The sequence below is a fragment of the Neomonachus schauinslandi genome, chromosome 2 (assembly GCF_002201575.2).
Source record: "Neomonachus schauinslandi chromosome 2, ASM220157v2, whole genome shotgun sequence".
Lineage (NCBI taxonomy): Eukaryota > Metazoa > Chordata > Mammalia > Carnivora > Phocidae > Neomonachus > Neomonachus schauinslandi.
This window is the reverse complement of record NC_058404.1, coordinates 76,792,331-76,809,133: the sequence shown is the minus strand read 5'-3', so window position 1 is coordinate 76,809,133 and position 16,803 is coordinate 76,792,331. Positions and strand designations below refer to the sequence as shown.

The following is a 16,803-nucleotide window of genomic DNA, read 5'->3' as shown; positions in this document are numbered from 1 at the left end:
TTGCTTATATATAAAATTAATTTTTCTTGATTATAGAACCAATACGTGTTCATTGTAAAGATTTTGGAAACCTATTGAAAAGTATAAAGAAGAAAGCTAAAGTAATCTTTAGTGCTACTCCCTAGAAACAAACTGAATGTTTTGGTGTATTATACTGAATATATAATTTTGAATATTCTTTTTTCCTGTAACATAGTGAATATTTTCCATAGGATTAATACTTATTTGAAATGTGCTTATTAGTGACTGTATAGTGTTTTATTATAGGAATGTACCATGACTTATGAAGTCATTGTCCTATTTGCCATTTATGTTCCTTCCAGTTTTTAAAAACATAGATAAATTCTGAGATTGGTGGCCTTGTGTGTAACCTTTGGGTTCATCTCTATTCCCTTAGGATTGGTTCTTAGAAGTAGATTTACTGGATCAAGTGTTATAAATAATTTTTAAGAAATTCACATGTTGCTGAAATGTCTTCTAGAAAGACTGCTTCCCCTGTAAGCGAAGCGCATTCATATCTTCACCAGCATTGTTAAACCGTTTCTAATATGTTACTTATCTTATCAGCCAGTCCTTCTGGGAAAGGAAGGAGCATTCCTTGAACCCTGATCCAAGCTTGGTCTCTTCACACCAACCCCATGGGTCAGGGACTATTCTCATCTCTCACAGGTGAAGAAACATGTTCAGGGAGTGACTTGCGAAGGTCACGCAACCAGGAAACGGTTGGAGTGGTTGGTTATTCAGGTTCAGGCTGTCTGTTCCCAAGTTTATTTTCTTTCTAAACTTACAAAATTATCCCCTATGAAATATTTATATTCATCATTGGACTGTCCAAAAAAACAAATCCGGATTTTATGTTCTAAAGTAAACATGAAAGTGTTTTAGTGGACACAACAAACACCATTTCTGAGACTCTCAAGTACCTCACACACCGTGAACATGTAACAATAGTCAGTTTCCTGCTTCCGGGTTTAGAGACCTCTCAAGCCACATCGGGTAAGCAGCTGCCTACACCCTGCCTGTTGTGTCAGCCCATATTCATTTTACTCCTAGATAAGGAGCTTTTTACAAAGATGGAAGATACCGTCTTTCAAATTCCACACAATCATGCAAAGTTTCTAAAGAAAAAATTTAGAGCTTTAAAGCATCAAAAATAAATCATGGTGTTATTATCACAGGGAGAGTTTTGTTTTTTTGTTTTTTTTTTTAGTTGATGAATACATCTATCTGTGTCGTTTCTACCTAATTCCAAGGGCCCTTTTGGAATCATTGAGAAAAGGAACTACTGATCATTAGCTGGTTTCTGTTCCAGGTGTGTGAATATCCCGACGGAACCAAGTCCTTGAAACTGGGAGACTTTGGGCTGGCCACTGTGGTGGAAGGCCCTTTATATACAGTCTGTGGCACGCCGACTTATGTGGCTCCAGAAATAATTGCTGAAACTGGGTAAGACTCCTGGTAGCTCTGGTTGGTACTCTCACTTTGGTGGAAAAAGGTATGTGTAGCTGCGCCAGCTGCTGTGATTTCACTGGCTTCCTGGGAAGGTGGAGGGTGGGAGAGACTATCACCTGCATCATGACTTTGATCATGACTTTGTGCTTCTATGTCCAAGAGCCATAGGCCTGGATTTTTGTCCCGAGGCCAATCTTGGAAATACAGCAGTAGCCCCCAAGACCGTGGTTAGATTGGGAGAAAAGTAGATGCCTCTGTCCAAAGGGCAGTTAATTCCTTTACGTGAAATGAGTGCTTTGACACCGAGAAAACCCTTTTTCATAACAAACAAAGGCAAGTACTCCAGTAGCGTGGAGGGTCCTTGGGGGGTAGTATCTTTATTTCTCCCCCTCCACCCACTTTGTTTTCCCAGCTATGGCTTGAAGGTGGACATTTGGGCAGCAGGCGTGATCACATACATACTTCTCTGTGGATTCCCACCATTCCGAAGGTCAGTGGCTCTTTGAGTAACAACATTTGAATTGTAAACTCCCTCTGATCGGCAGACATCCTCATCCTGGCAATCAGGACCAGTAACTGGTCAATAAAAATGTCAGTTAAAAATTATATAAACATACCTTTCACTTTTTATCTTATTTTACAACTATTAATGGATATTCCTTGACCACACTTTTGATGTGAGGCCAAGGCCTTTGCTTGGTGTATGGTCCTCTGAGTTTCTTACGGTCATTCTTCTGTAAAACACACCCATCATCCAATGTCTACAATTTCCATTCTCAGTCTTTTTCACGGGTGGTAAGATTGAAAGATGCTTGTGAAGCAATCTGATCCTTCTAGGTAAACAAACCTTTTTCCTGTTGTTAAAGTCATTTCTCCTACTTAATTTGACAGCAGGTCTTTTTTTTTTTTTTAACAACTCACTTTCCACAGCATTCAACTTAGTTCTCATAGACTCATAGAAACAGTGAATTCTTTCTTTTAAAATTAATTTCATCTGTTTACATAATATTTAATGCAATAGAATTACAAATACTTTTAGCATAAATAGGCCTGGGAATACACAGACTTACTCTTGGTAATGGTGTATCTCACCTGGGGTGGGGAGTGGAGGTGGCCACACACAGGCCTCGGGGTGTGTGACACACGGCCCAGGGCACACTCAGTACCCCAGCAGCATGTACCCAAAGGGATTGCAGGGCTTTGGCCACAGTGCTGCTTTTGGTCTGTTCCATCACCCTCTTTGGAGCAAATGAATGCCTTGGAAGTAGAAGTTCATCTAATGATGCAAGTATGTTTTTCTTCTGAGTTTTCTTGAGCTCTCTCTTCATTTTCATCCTTCTTTTTGTTCATTTTATAACTACTGTTGAGTAACTGCTGTGAGCCAGGCACTGTTCTAAGCGTTGGGAATCAAATGGCAAACAACGCATGTTCTCTGATGTCGTATTTATTTATGGTGTAGTATTAGGTCAGTAAGTTCAATAGGTTGAATTCACTGCTTCCCCCCCCCCCCAAACATTTTATTATAAAGCTTTGAAACATACAGGGAAGTTGGAAGGTGTACCTTTTTTTAAATGATCAATTTTCAATTGAGTAGAACAGTTTTCTTTTTACTGACATTATGGTAAACGTAAGAGTGACATGGAGATTTCAGTCTCTACTTTTGAGAGTCTCATCGTGTAAAGATACCCATCACCAGAATATTGATCAAGAAGAATAAAACTAAAAGCATGAAGACATTTAACAAAGGTTAAATGAAAGATAGAGTATTTGAGTGGGACCTTGTCCTTGTGGCTGGGGTTGGGTTTCTGCAGGTGGGAAGCTTTTTCTGTCTGGCCATCAACATCATTAGGGCCGTTGCCTAGCTGGATTACACAGACCGTAGGATTACTGCACTTGTCAGCTTTTGCTGACTAACAAACTACTCCAACAGCTGTCAGTCAGTTCTGTGGATCAATTGGGCAGTTCTTCTGATTTGGGCTGGCTAATTGGGACTTGGTGGTTCATTGTGGCATCACTCACATGCCCAGAAGTTGGCTCAGTGTCAGTGGGGACCACAGATAAGACTTGGTTAAGTGCCTTTCAGCATCCAGTGGGTTAGCCTCAGTTTCACATGATGGTGGCTACAGGATCCCAAAAGCAGCCAGAGAGAGGGCAAGTTCCTTTGCCCAACCCCTTTCCAAGTCTCCACTTGACTCACCTTTGTTGATTGATGTCCCACTGACCAAATGAAGTCAAATACCTGAGCCTAGAGTAAATTAACCAGGTCTGTTCCTGGAGGGGAATAATTTGTGGCCATTTTACATTTACAGTTCCATTGGGTTCTGGCTGGTTTGGGTGATGAGCTGTTTGAGGAACTAGTCAAGTGCAGGGGTAGTGTGTTTTGATGGCACGTAATCGTGGGGCCAGTTATAGCAGAGTTCCCCTCCTAGGTTAACCCAAGTTGAGATCAGTTGGGAAAGGGTTATCAGGGATCAGTTTAGAGGAGTGTGTGCTCACAACTCCCTCTAGTGTTTCCACGTGCCAGGGCGGTCTGCGGGGTTTTTATTTGATTTTGCTTTTTACTTTTTAACAAAAGCGAGACTGAGATTGAACAGTGTGTATTGCTAGTGACTTGTTGCTCAGCGGACAGCAGCTTTTTTGTGGGAACTGGAGGTAAGTCTGGCTAACCAAAGCGGTCAAGCTACCTTATGAAAGCTGCTGACTTATATTCAGAAGCTGGTCCTACAACCACGAGGTTAGTTATGGCCTGAGGAAGTCTGTTCTTGGGGCCACTGACATAAAGTGATATTTGCATGACTGTACTGTTAATATTGTTGTTTCTGAAACATACATTCATTCTCCCCATAAGTGTTTGAATATCCTTTGTAACATTTCAAGTTACCTCATCAGACCTTTAACAGTTTGCCCTTGAAGAGGGAGTGTGCTCAAACTCCTATTGTTTTCAAGGTTTTTCTTTTCGTACATTTTAAAACTTACTGCATCTTCATCCGTGGGCTATACTGTTTTAGGATTTAAAAGTGCCCTGAAGCATCATCTCAGCCAGATTGTGGAGTATAAATGTGTTAATAAGTCCAGTGTACATTTAATCGGAGTGGCTTTTACTATGTGACTATTTAGAAGGATAAATTTACTTTCTGTTCTTCTGGGGAGGGGTGGCCTGAAACTCTCAAAGCGCTTGCATTTCTCAGTGTGGATCCTAAAAGGTGCCTTCTAATTGCTGAGACCCTATGGGCTTGCGTTTGTTAACTCAGACTATTTTGCCAAGAACCTAAATGACTTGCTGCAGCTACACTTCCAACTTTTTAGCTGTTTACTAACAAAATAAAAGCCATATATATTAACAGAATAGAAGCTTTTTGGTATTCCAGACAATAAAATGGAGATGAATGATAGAGAAGAATGGCTAAAAGGAATGGTTCTGGAAATGGGTGATTTTTAACATCTTTTTCTAACATTGTCTTCTGGGGTCCTCCAGTCTCCTAAAGATGTCTGTAAAATCTCATTGTGTTCTTATGTGCCTCCTTCACTCATTTTGAGGGAGAGTTGACAGTAGGAAAGTAACAGTGAAAAAGAAAACATTCAGACACTTAGAAAGAAATAATCTGTGCGCCCTCCTAGACAAGCACTTTCCAGGACAGCAGTGGGGATCTGTTGCCTCACTAGGTTGTCTGGCCTGACTTCTCCTCAGTGTGCCTCTTGACCCAGACTTCACAGACTGGCAGAGGTCGATTCAGCTGGGCTTGGGGAGATGTCACGGACGTTCCCAAAGCTCGCAGACTCTGTAGGCATACCTCGGAGACGTTGGGAGTGCAGTCCCAGGACACTGCAATAAAGTAAATACCACAGTAAAGCAAGTCCAATGAATTTTCTGGTTTCCCAGTGCATATAAAGGTTATGTTTACACTGTACTGTAGCCTATTAAATAGTGTGCAATAGCATAATGTCTAAAAAAAACAAAGTACATACCTTCATTTAAAAATGCTTTATTAAAAAAAAAGACGGGTGCCTGGCTGGCTCAGTAGGTAGAGATTATGACTCTTGATCTCAGGGTCATGAGTTCAAGCCCCATGCTGGGCATGGAGCCTACTTTAAAATAAAAAAATAATAATAAATAAAAAGTACTTTGTTGCTAAAAAATGCTACCCATGGTTTGAGCTTTAGCAAGTTGTAGTCAATGATCAGAGATCACCATAACTGATAGAACAATAATGAAACAGTGTGAAATATTGTGAGAACTACCCAAATGTGACACAGAGACACAAAGTGAGCAAATGCTGTTGGAAAGTGGTACTGATGGACTTGCTCAATGCAGGGTTGCCACAAACCCTCACTTTGTAAAAAAAACAGATGAGCTGCAAAGGTGCAGTAAAGTGAAGCACAAATAAAATGAGGTTTGCCTATATTCTTGTTCACTGAACAGGAATGGGATCATCATATCATCAGACAGCCCCAGAGTTTGTCTCTAGGCATGGCCTTAAATGACCTATTTCTGTGGACGCCACAGGTGCTTACTCGGAGAAGGCAGTTAGTGGGCCTGGGCTTCTGTGTAGAAGGCTGCGGAGGGTCCCATGTGAGTACGCTGAGCAACAGGTGCAGGGGCCCTGTGGGGAACTCCCAAGAGAAAGATAGCACACTTGCTAGCCGAGACTGATTCCACTCCTGGATTTTGATCCTGACTCTAACAGCCCATCCTGAGTTTTCCAGTAAGGCTGGGTAATGGTCTGAAAAGCTAAGGACTTTGTTTTCACTCAGGCCGTTGATGCACCCACCAAGTGAGAGGGGTGGAGGGTGGCTCTGTGGCTCTGTTTTCTGGGAAGTTGGGGACATCCAGCTTCCTGAATTTTTCCTAGTAGTGTTTGTACATTTCCATGCTCCTTCCATCGAAAGTCAAGTCCTCATTTATTCACTAGGCACCAGCTGTGTGTGTGCAAGAGCACTTGTAAGGGTGGCACACTTAGGCACAGCATGAAGACGGATGCCCACCTGGAGGCGGCCACAAGACCCGTCCACCTCAGCCTGTGCAGTTCCAGTTGCCATTCTTGGATGGGCTCTTTTTTTCAGATGGAGCTTCAACGAAAGTCAAGTTCCAATGGGGGGAGCTAATTATGTCTTGAATATTGTATTCAGATTCTGGACTCCTTATACCTTTTTCATCTCTTAGCTGTTTCACTGATTTTGACTGCTTTATTAGAAAAGCAGAAAGAGGAAGGGCAAGGAGATCTGACTCAGATTTGCTACTTTTCCACTCTGATTGCCATGAGAGATTAAGTGAGGTGGATGCCGAGGTGCTTTTTTCTGAAATGAGAACTGACACTATTTGTGGATTTCATTTTTGTCTTGAGTCCTTTTTTTATTTGGCAAAATATATACAACATAAAATTTGCCATTTTAACCATTTTTAAATGTACAGTTTTAGTGGCATTAAGTACATTCACAATACTGTGAAACTGTCACCACCATCCAACTCCAAAATTACTTCATCTTCCCAAGCTGAAACTGTATCCATAAACAGATTCCTTGAGTCTTGTGTCCTCTCTCTCCCTGATACCCAGGCCTATGGAAATGTTCTTTAGCTCATTGTCTAAAAGGAAAAATAACAAGTGCAATTGAGATGTGAAATGCCCAAGCCAAAGAGACTAGACTCCTCACCCCACTCTTCCTGTGACCGTTTTGTTGAAAAACTGTATGGTGACTTTGGTTTTTCTTCCATTTCCTTGTCACTGACTTAGTGAGAACAATCTACAGGAAGATCTCTTTGACCAGATCTTGGCTGGGAAGCTGGAGTTCCCAGCCCCGTACTGGGATAACATCACGGACTCAGCAAAGGTACCATCTGGGTTTGTTCCTGTGGGTTGCTTTTTGTAGAGGGGCCCTCCTCTGTTGCATGGGGCTGTTGCAGCTCTTGGTAGTAAGCTCCAGGTCTATCTTGACTTTTAATGTGTGTTTCTTCTTTAAGTTCATTCCACGGTATAGTCTCTGAAATTTTTTTTTTTTAATTTTTAAAAAAATTAACATATGATGCATTGTTTCAGGGGTATAGGTCTGTGATTCATTGGTCTTATAGAACACCCAGTGCTCATTACAACAGATGCGCTCCTTAATGTCCATCCATCACCCAGCCACCCCATCCCTCCCCTCGAGCAACCCTCAGTTTTTTTTCCTGAGATTAAGAGTCTCTTATGGTTTGTCTCCCTCTCTGATTTCATCTTGTTTCATTTTTTCCTCTCTTCCCCTATGATCGTCTGTTTGGTTTCTTGAATTCCACATATCAGTGAGATCATATGATAATTGTCTTGAAACTCTGAAGGGAATTCTGAAGGCCGGACTGGCTGTCTTCCCAGTTTGCCCCTGCCACCCTCCTGTGTTCCTCTAAACCCTAAACATTCATGTTTCATTTATTTAAAAAATATATATTGGACACCCATCGGAATGTGGGCATGGGACATACCGACTTGCCAAAAGGAACAGTACTGCAGGTTTTAAACTGTGGAATGATGCTAATAACCAGAAGTCTTAGGAGGGAACATGTTGGTTTAATGTCGACCCAGGAGAGGCCTTCTCTTGTCTCGCGGAGCCAGGCGAGGCCGCCGTGTCTGTGCAGCCGCCTGGTGGGCAGAAGGTGTGGAGGGGATAGTAGCTTTGACATTGAAATGGCTGAGCAGCTGTGTTGGCTGGGTCTTTGAAGTACGTGGTGCAAACTCAGATCTCTGTGTTTATGCTGGAATTCCCCACTTTGTCTCCTCTACGGTCTTTTTCCAGGAATTAATCAGTCAGATGCTTCAGGTAAACGTCGAAGCTCGGTGTACTGCGGGAGAAATCCTGAGCCACCCCTGGGTGTCAGTAAGTACCCATGTTCGCAGGGAAGGAACACTTATAAGTTCTGTAACCATCAGCGTGCTTCCTCACTGCGGCTTTTGTGCACACAGAGCTCTGCATCCACGTTCCGTGGCAGGGGGACTGGCTGTTTTCTCTCATGAGCAAGTAGTGTGCAGGTAGCTCTCTGCGAGAAAGCAGTTGGCATGAGGATCTCGGAGTGTTTGACCTGGGCAAGTCACTGTCCCTTTCTGGCCCTCACCTTCCTCATCTGCAAAATGAAAGAGTTGGTCGGAATGCTCTCTTAGGAGCCTTTCACCTTTTGCCTTCTGTGCTTCTGGGGTTTGGGAGTTTTCAGGATTTGCCCAGGGATGAGCATGTTTCAGACCCTGATCCCTATGTCTTGATGGCATGTGATCACAGGAGAGTCACAGGAGACCTCCTGCTGTGGGTAGGAAGGCTGAGACACAGTCCCTTCTGGAGCTGGGTGGAGGGGTCGTGATGTCGAGCAGAGTTCTGGGCTTGGTGGTGCCTCTGGGTTTAGGGTAAATGTGATCCATTAAATGGTGCTGGTGGGAGAGTTTGCGTTTCCCTTACTCCCAGAGGCTCTGAGAGAGTGAGGTTAATGTACATAGCCAAGGGCTCTGGCTAGCTTGTTGGGGAGGGGTGGTACCCTGGGCCCCTCCACCATCTCTGTGACCCCAACATCCTGACATCGGGCTTTGGCCTCTCTGGATCTGGCCGAGTGACTTGGGTCTTAGCCTGAGTAGCTGAGATGCCATTTCTTCATGAGCGATAAAGACTAACAAGTAACCGAATTCTTCATTAAAATAATAAACTCTTCATTAATTTTGATGTGTCCATGGGAGGGATCTGTACTAAATTCTATGGGATTTATGCCTTTTGTGGAGAGTCTCAGAAGCCTAAAGAATGTCCTCCTTCGTGCTCTTGGGAGACTGGTGCTCCCTCCTCAGCCCACTGTAGGCTTAAGGAACAGAGTAAATGGCCTGGGGTCTTTGTGAGGACAGAGGACTGCTACACAACAGTAATTATTTTTAAAAGGTCATTGTTCCCCCAACCCTGTGGTAAAGATGGGCCCTTTCAGGAAGAGATGGTGGGGTGGGGGTGACTATTAAGGAAAACACAACTTAGGTGTGAGAATCAGAAATCATTGTATTTGATTCTTTTCTTTTCTGTAGGATGATGCCTCCCAGGAGAATAATATGCAAGCAGAAGTAACAGGTAAACTCAAACAGCACTTTAATAACGCGCTTCCCAAACAGAACAGCACCACCACCGGGGTCTCGGTTATCATGGTAAGTGGAAGGCACCCTGTTCTGCTCTTGGAAAGCGGCAGTGTCTGGCCTGACTGCTCAGCAGACATTGAATCTTTAGAAGTGAATAGCCAAGGGCTTTCCCTCACATGGAAGTTGGCACCTTCCATGTTCCTCTTTTCACTTCAAGACTGGCTTGGCACATGGAGTGCCCCCATCTGGCTGACTCTGGGGCCTGGAGTCCTGGGGGGAGGGGGTTGTGCAGGACCGGCCAGTTGGATGGGCCCGGGTGCCAAGGAGCCCCTGGCCTCTCCTCCCGGGCTCGGCGCCGTCCCTCGTGGCTGCTTCTGCTGTCATCTCTGTGTCTCATCCGGGGAGGGGTTCCCAAGCCTGGGTGGGTTTACAGTCTCAGACAAACTCTGTGAGGTAGGAATTATTCTTTGGGACCTGGGATAAGAAACTGCTAAAGTTAAACAAATTCCTTTTAGAAGTCAGCGTTTTGTGGCTTTTAAAAGTACAGAACAATGTAAAAAAATATTAGTTTTTTCAAGGTTAGATTTTAGGAGAAGTCCGTAACAGTGATCCCCATATTTTTTCAGACCTTCCTTCTTTCAAAATGTTTTTAAGGCAATTTATCTAAATCCATAAACACAACAACTCAAAAGTGGCATGAAAGTAAGGGAAGTAACATTAAGGTACATTTAATAAAAGGGAAAAAAAAGTCAGAAGGAATAAAACTGAGCCAGGAGTGCAGTTAGCTTGCTGAACCAGGCCTGAGCCCTTGCTGAAGCCGGGCCTTCAAGCTGGCTGTGAGCATCTCCCCTGCTGTTTTGGCAGCAGGATACCGAGCCACTAACGTGGGGGGCCGTGAGCTCTGTTCTGCCCATGCCCCCACAGGATCAGGGCCTGAGTATCAGCTGGGGTGGCTTCAGACTCAGACTCTCTAAGGAGACAGGTGCCTGAGTTGTGAGCAGCTTGGCCACCCCTGGCCACCTCGGGTGTTGGTGGTACCCCGGGCCAGCTGGGCGCCTGATAGCCGGTGACAGGCCGGCACCATAGCCCCAGCTTTCTAACTTGGGACAAGCCTCTCACCCTCTGGAAAGGTTCAACTTGTTTTCTACCCGACTAGAAGGAGGGCAGTGGCTTACTCTCTGGCACACTGTAGTCTAGGAACATTTGCCTAAGAAGATTCTGGGTCCAGATAGAAGCTGGAGGGAACTCCCGCCCACCGCGCCCCCCCCCCCCCCCCCCCCCCCCCGGGAGGCTGCGTTGATGTGGCAGCCCTCTGGATGTCCTTTAACTCCCCTGTTCCTCCCCTGCTAGGAAGCGTGCTCTCTCCCTGCTTCCCTCCCCCAGACAAAGCCTGAGCTTGCAGACTGGGTCTCTTGACGTGTTGCAGGACATTGGGGTGCTCGGTGCCAAAGTAATGAGAAGGCCTCTTGAGTTGTGGTTTTCCTAGCATTTTAGCAGCATTCTGCTGAAAGCCCAAGGAAGTCAGAGTTGTCACAGAATTACAGTTTAAACACTTTGAAAAGGACCATCTTGATTGACTCAACAGCCTGAGAACATTTCCAGGTGGTGCCCCTGTGAGAGCGAGCACTGATGGGTGGGATGGATGGCCAGTTACAGCCTGGCTGCATGCCACTGCAAGACAGCTTCTGTGAAATTTAGAAAGAAATGAAACCTTAAAAATTGGTACCCTTGACACGTAATGAAAACCCTTAAGAAGAGTGTTTTTTAGTTAATTAAGCTTCATAGTCTCCTAGAGGAAGGACCTTTACAGGACTGTGCCCGGGCTTAGGAGAGTTTTACCACCATTGCCTGGGTCATCTATGGGCTCGGGGCCCACACAGGAGTCATGGTCCAAGGCCTGTGGCCCACCAAGGCTCTGGAATGATCCAGCCCTTTCCCTTATGGCCCAATACAGGCTTCGTTCTGGATCATGATATTTAGAGCCTCTCAGAACCTATATCTTAGGGTTTACAAATGATATTTTTCTACTTGCTGATGAAGGAGATCAGTAGTCACATTTCAAACCCCTGAGCTTTAACTGGTTGTGTGAACAAACAACCCTTTATTATATTTGTAATTCCAGTGGTGACTATTCAAGCTGCGTGTTGACATGTATGTTCAGTTGTCATTTTGAGCATGTTGGCAGGGTCCCATCTAACCTCATGTTCCCTACACAACTCTGCAGGTTGTTAGCTCTGAGGAACTGCTGAGTGGCATTATCACATTCAGTACCTACAGGAGAAATCAGTAAAGCTTGTCTCTGGAGGTACCAATTCTCAATGGCCAAAAAGCTGGCCTGTGAATTTTGGGCTCGTTCCCAAAAGCAGTGGCAAGAAGGCCCCCATGGGGATGTCATGCTAATCCTCACCCAAGTGAGGACCTGGCCTGGGGCATGGTTGTGTGGGGGCAGCTTGCGATGCTTCCGTGTTGTCATCCTCATCCTCTTCACCACTACTCTGTGTCTGTGTGTCCTGCCCTTGGGAACAGTTTTAAATGTGTGTTATATTAAAAATAATGAACCACAAAGGACTCTCCCTGGTATTCATACGTTCTCGTAACGAGAGTAGGTGAGGCTACCCTGGTTTCCTACAGATACGAACAGTCGTGGAAGTGGGGTATCCATGTTGTAGGGTCAAATCCTCAGGTAACTGCTGTGGAACTTCCAGTCAGAACTGGACTGTACCCTCACTGCTAGGCTTCCCTCTGCCTTAGCGCCCCTCCGTGCCTGAGGCGCCTGTGAGGAATGATAGGCTAGGAATGTAAGTGACAGCGGGGGGGGAGAAAAGTAAAGTTGATGCTGTTGTCTGCATTTTATTTGACAGTTTGATTTGACAGTTTGAGAGACACTTCAGAGTTTCACTCTTTACCCAGTTGAGACTATGGGGAATCCTGAAGCAGAATTCTGGTATTCAACATGCTGTGCTTAATCAGAGCAACTTCTAATTCGCAGCCCCTCTTAAATCTGCATGCTTGTCTCAGACTTCTGGCACCACCGTCCAGCTCTTAGCTTCTTACCGGTGCGGGTCTCCTGTACCTACTGATAGCCTTTCCGGCCACCAAAACCTGCCCTTGGGAAACTTTAAAACTTTACAGCTTGCCACATTGCCTGCCGTCCCAGATCCATAGCTGGCGAGTGCCTAGGAGGAAGACCCTGATAGTTCTCCTGCTCAGTGCTATTTTTCACTTGGTGAAAAAGCACCTTTTTGTGAACAACAGCATAGGACGAGTACCTCTGCGAAGGCTTTTGTTCTCTTTCTCAGACTACATTTCCAAAGATGCCTTTTTATCAGTAAGACAGGTGTGGAGGCTTTGAGAAGAGATTTCTATTGGATGAGGTTTTGGTTTAAGACAGGCCTGTGGTTTTGAATAGCACGTGCATTTTCTTCGACTTGTCCTCAGTATACTTACAGGACAGTGCATTTGCAGGGCAGGCTCCTGGTTTATCCCAGGGGGCTCATCCCAGCCTCGGGGACAGGACGAGGCGAGGCCATCTTGTGGCAGAAAAGGGAATTCTAAGAAACCTCGCTCAGGCCGCAGCTGGTAGCCAACTTGAGAAAGGATGAATTCACATGGAGTGCTCTCCCCGCTCAGGGGGATGATGTTTCTTTCGGGGAGATTTGGGAATGATTTGGGCCTAATTAAAGATAGACAAAACTGTCTCAATCGTGTTGCTTCTTGTTTGAAGTAAGTCTAGTTTCTGTCCCCGCTTCTCTCCTCCCTCCTGCCTTTCCCGTCGCCTGCATCTTCCCTCTGACTAGGTCCAAGGCAATGGTATGTACTAACTGCACTGCAATGCTTTGTTCTGCTGCACACACACATGGTCTCTTGACAGGAAGAGAAAAGGAGAAATAACTGGGGAGGTGTTGTTTTCTTCGACCCAGGAGGGAGTTTGTGGTAGGGAAAAAAGTGAATGCTGCCTCTCTCCATGTTCAGTGTTTTCACTGAGGTGCAGCCACGGCCTCCTCTCCTACGAGGAGCTTGAAAGCTTGTTAAAGAGCAATGCTAAGTTTCTGATTCGGCTTTTCTACAGTGACCTACCCTCCAGGTAATTGAAATTGTCCTTGGAAAGTACTGACTGTTCAGCTTGAGCTCGGAAGGGCCTGTGGAGAAGGCCTGCTTCACAGCTGACACCAAGTGCCCTGAAGGCAGCCACGCAAGCCCATCGTAGAAGGCCGTGTTGTTTGTTCCTGTCTCCTCCAGACCTTATGGAGTATTCCCTTTCCCCCCAGGGTAGTTAGATGTTAGATGACAAACACCTCCTGATCATTGTGCCTTTTTAGCTCAAGGTCCCTGAGACCTGAAAGCACCTTTGGAAACCCAGTAAGATGACAGCAGGCAGGGCTTCACTGGAGAAGCAAGAAAGGTTCAAACTGAGGCAAAGGAAGACTAAGCCCCCCCCCCCCCAGTCTGAGGTCAGAAAAGCAAGGCGATTTCTTCATGTTTGTGGCCGTTTCTGTACTCCTTGAGGACTTGAGGTGATTAGAAACTCTGGGCATGGGGCGCCTGGCTGGCTCAGCCGTGGAGCATGTGACTCTTGATCTCAGAGTTGTGAGTTCAAGCCCCATGCTGGGCATGGAGCTCACTTTTAAAAAACAAGAAAACAAACTTGGGGGTGTTAACAACATAAAACTGCCCCGGGGAAGAGAAGAAGAGCAGGTCAGGTGATCATGGAGGATCTAAAAATGGGTAATGGTGCACCATCAGATTGTGGCCTTTTATAGATGATGCAGCCACTTGGGTTGTAAGGGGATTACTTAAATGACACGCGAGTCACTTTTCAACCTGTGAGGAAGACTTTGCCTTAGAAAAGCTAACTGTCAGAGCCTTAGCATTCTCCTAGGGCTTGCTTATTGTCCCAGGATTCTTCTGGGCTCAAGATCTGGGCATGGGAAGAAGCACTCAGAACTCAGGCCAGCTCAGAGCCAGACAAGAATCGCCTGAGGCTGCCATCCGGGGCCGCCTGATGCTGAGCAGGGAGCCGAGGCCAAGCTGAGGCCAAGCGTGGCGGACTGCCCAGGGAGGGGTGTCCTCAGCCATTGCTCTTCTCTAGGGCTTCTATTGGAAGAGAAGCTCGATGTTATTTCTCCTCTTCTGTTTCCGAGTCCTGTGCATGCTCTCGTGCGCTCCTGTCGTGGTAGCTCTGACCCAAGCCCAGGCAGGGCTAATGTGCTGTCTCCACTGCTTTCTCCTCAGAACACGGCTCTAGATAAGGAGGGGCAGATTTTCTGCAGCAAGCACTGTCAGGACAGCAGCCGACCTGGGATGGAGCTGACCTCTCCAGTCCCTCCCTCAGCCGAGGAGCCCCCCGTCTCCGCGCCGGCAGCCCCGGCCCCCGCCCCTCCGGAATCGCCCACACGCCCTTGTCCCCCCGCTGCCCCCGGCTGCGAGCGGGCAGGGACCTGGCGCCGCCACCGTGACTGAGCCCCGGGCCAATGGCTGGAGCCCGCCGCGCCGCTGGGAAGCCCCTCTTCTGCCCGGGCCTGCCGCGCAGTTCCCTCACTGAAGAGCCTTTCTCCGCTGCCTGCCGTCGGGAAGCTTGCTGGCACCTGCGAGGGCTGCCAGGAGCCGGGAGCTCTGGGCCAGGAGTTTGCTTCTTTTCGTACTCTGGGCTCTGCCCTTTCGTACTCTGGTTCCTGGAGGGTCCTATGCAGTGTTAGCCTTGGTGAGAGATACTCAGAGTGGCTCGTTTTAAATTATTTGTCTTCGGTTCAGTGGACATTTTACAGTGTCACCAGGAGAACGTGCAACTTTTATCTGGGATTAAATGCATTTTTATAGAAACACTTTGGATGAATCAAGATCTCTCCCCTATTTAAGTAAACTCGGAGTATTCCTTTTTTCTTACGAAGAACTTAGAACTGCATTTGTCCCTTTCTGGGTGTCCTGTGAGAGGTGGCGCAGAACCTTCCTCTGCTGTTGGGGTTTGGAGGACTGGCTTTCTGATGGGAGACGTGAGCACCCAAGAGGACAGTCTGGTCATCGGACACTAATTCCAGACTTTGAGAAGTGCTTCCAGGTGCCTGAGGAAGCAGCCCACCATATAGCTTGGGGTGCTGGGCTTACCTAAGACGACACTGGATATTTATTTGTACACAGACCCCAGGGGACTGTCACTTGGCTCCCTAGACATTGTGTGTTCCCCCCCACCCCCGCTCCAACTCTTCCCACGTGTGTATTAGGAAATGCTAACGAAGTCGTCCTTTGGGCTTTTTCATGAAAGGCTTGGCGCATGCAGCATCACCCCGGCCACGGCCACGGCGGCTTCTTCTCAGCAGGCCGGCTTCCAGCAGAACGGGATAAACTAGGCATCTGAGCAGCCACCAGAGTCTCTTTCATCATCTGCTTGCTGTCTGGAGCTGGCCGGAAACACCCGAGGAAACATGGGCCAAAGCACAGTCAGGACTGGGGTGGGAAGGTGCTCCGCAAACTTCCTCTGTCATTAACCTTCTGGAAGGCTGCTGGCAGTTTTTCCTTTTTCCCCCCACTACCCTGCCCTTTTTAATAGTTGTACATAGTCGGTAGATTTGTTTTACCCGCTCATCTTCGAAACTGGTGGGCCCTGTAGTTCATTCTCATTGTTAGACTTTTGCCTCTTACAAGTGTACCTGACCTGCAATAAACCCTTCTTGAGAAAAAAGCGATGGGGGTGGGCAAAGGATTGTGTGGTGGTGTTTTGCAGGGTTTGTGTGATCGAAGCACACCTCCTTGCCCCAGTCTGGCAGGTGTATCCGTGTCTTTTTATGAAGTTTTGGGTGAGGAGGGGGAAGAGAGAGCGATGCTTGGGAAGCACACGTGCAAATGCATCTTGGTCCAAGTGTATTTGGTAACAGGTGTAGAAACCCACAACGAAAGCTCAGGAATAAAGAGTTATTAGCGTACAGCAGAGGAATCCTGGGGAGCCAGGCTTTATAGAAAATGGGGAGTCAGGGCAGCCATTCTCCTGCCTCCTGTCTGTCACTGTCTCTGATGCAGAGGCTGGGCCATCTCCTGTCTGCCGGGTGCATCTCGGCTCCCGGTGTGTGTTCTCTCCTCATGCCTGCTCGCCAGCAGCGCTGGTGTAGCCTGGTGCTGCTTCTGTGCCCAGCTTCCCAAGGCTGTCCGACGGCAGGCCTCGAGACCATCTACTTCAGCTCTGGATCCCTTCATTCACCCTGCTGAAGGAGTGAGGCCATCTGCCTGGCCCCGGCCACGTGGTCATTTCTCCCCGGGCTGGTGCTGGCTCATGGTTCGATTCCGGAGGCCCGTTACAAAA

At 46.7% G+C, this 16,803-nt stretch overlaps 1 protein-coding gene across 3 annotated transcripts in view; it reads left to right on the top strand.

Moving 5' to 3' along the window:
- DCLK2 (doublecortin like kinase 2) overlaps positions 1-15,018 on the top strand; it is a 144,077-nt gene extending 129,059 nt beyond the window's left edge. For all 3 annotated transcript variants that reach the window (XM_044912602.1, XM_021698880.2, XM_021698879.2), the window contains 6 exons: positions 1,313-1,446; positions 1,865-1,942; positions 7,182-7,278; positions 8,212-8,292; positions 9,465-9,581; positions 14,745-15,018. In XM_044912602.1, the coding sequence (XP_044768537.1) occupies positions 1,313-1,446; positions 1,865-1,942; positions 7,182-7,278; positions 8,212-8,292; positions 9,465-9,581; positions 14,745-14,972 (735 nt within the window). In that variant the 3' untranslated portion in view covers positions 14,973-15,018. The remainder of the gene's footprint in view (positions 1-1,312; positions 1,447-1,864; positions 1,943-7,181; positions 7,279-8,211; positions 8,293-9,464; positions 9,582-14,744) is intronic.
- Positions 15,019-16,803: the final 1,785 nt, after the last annotated feature.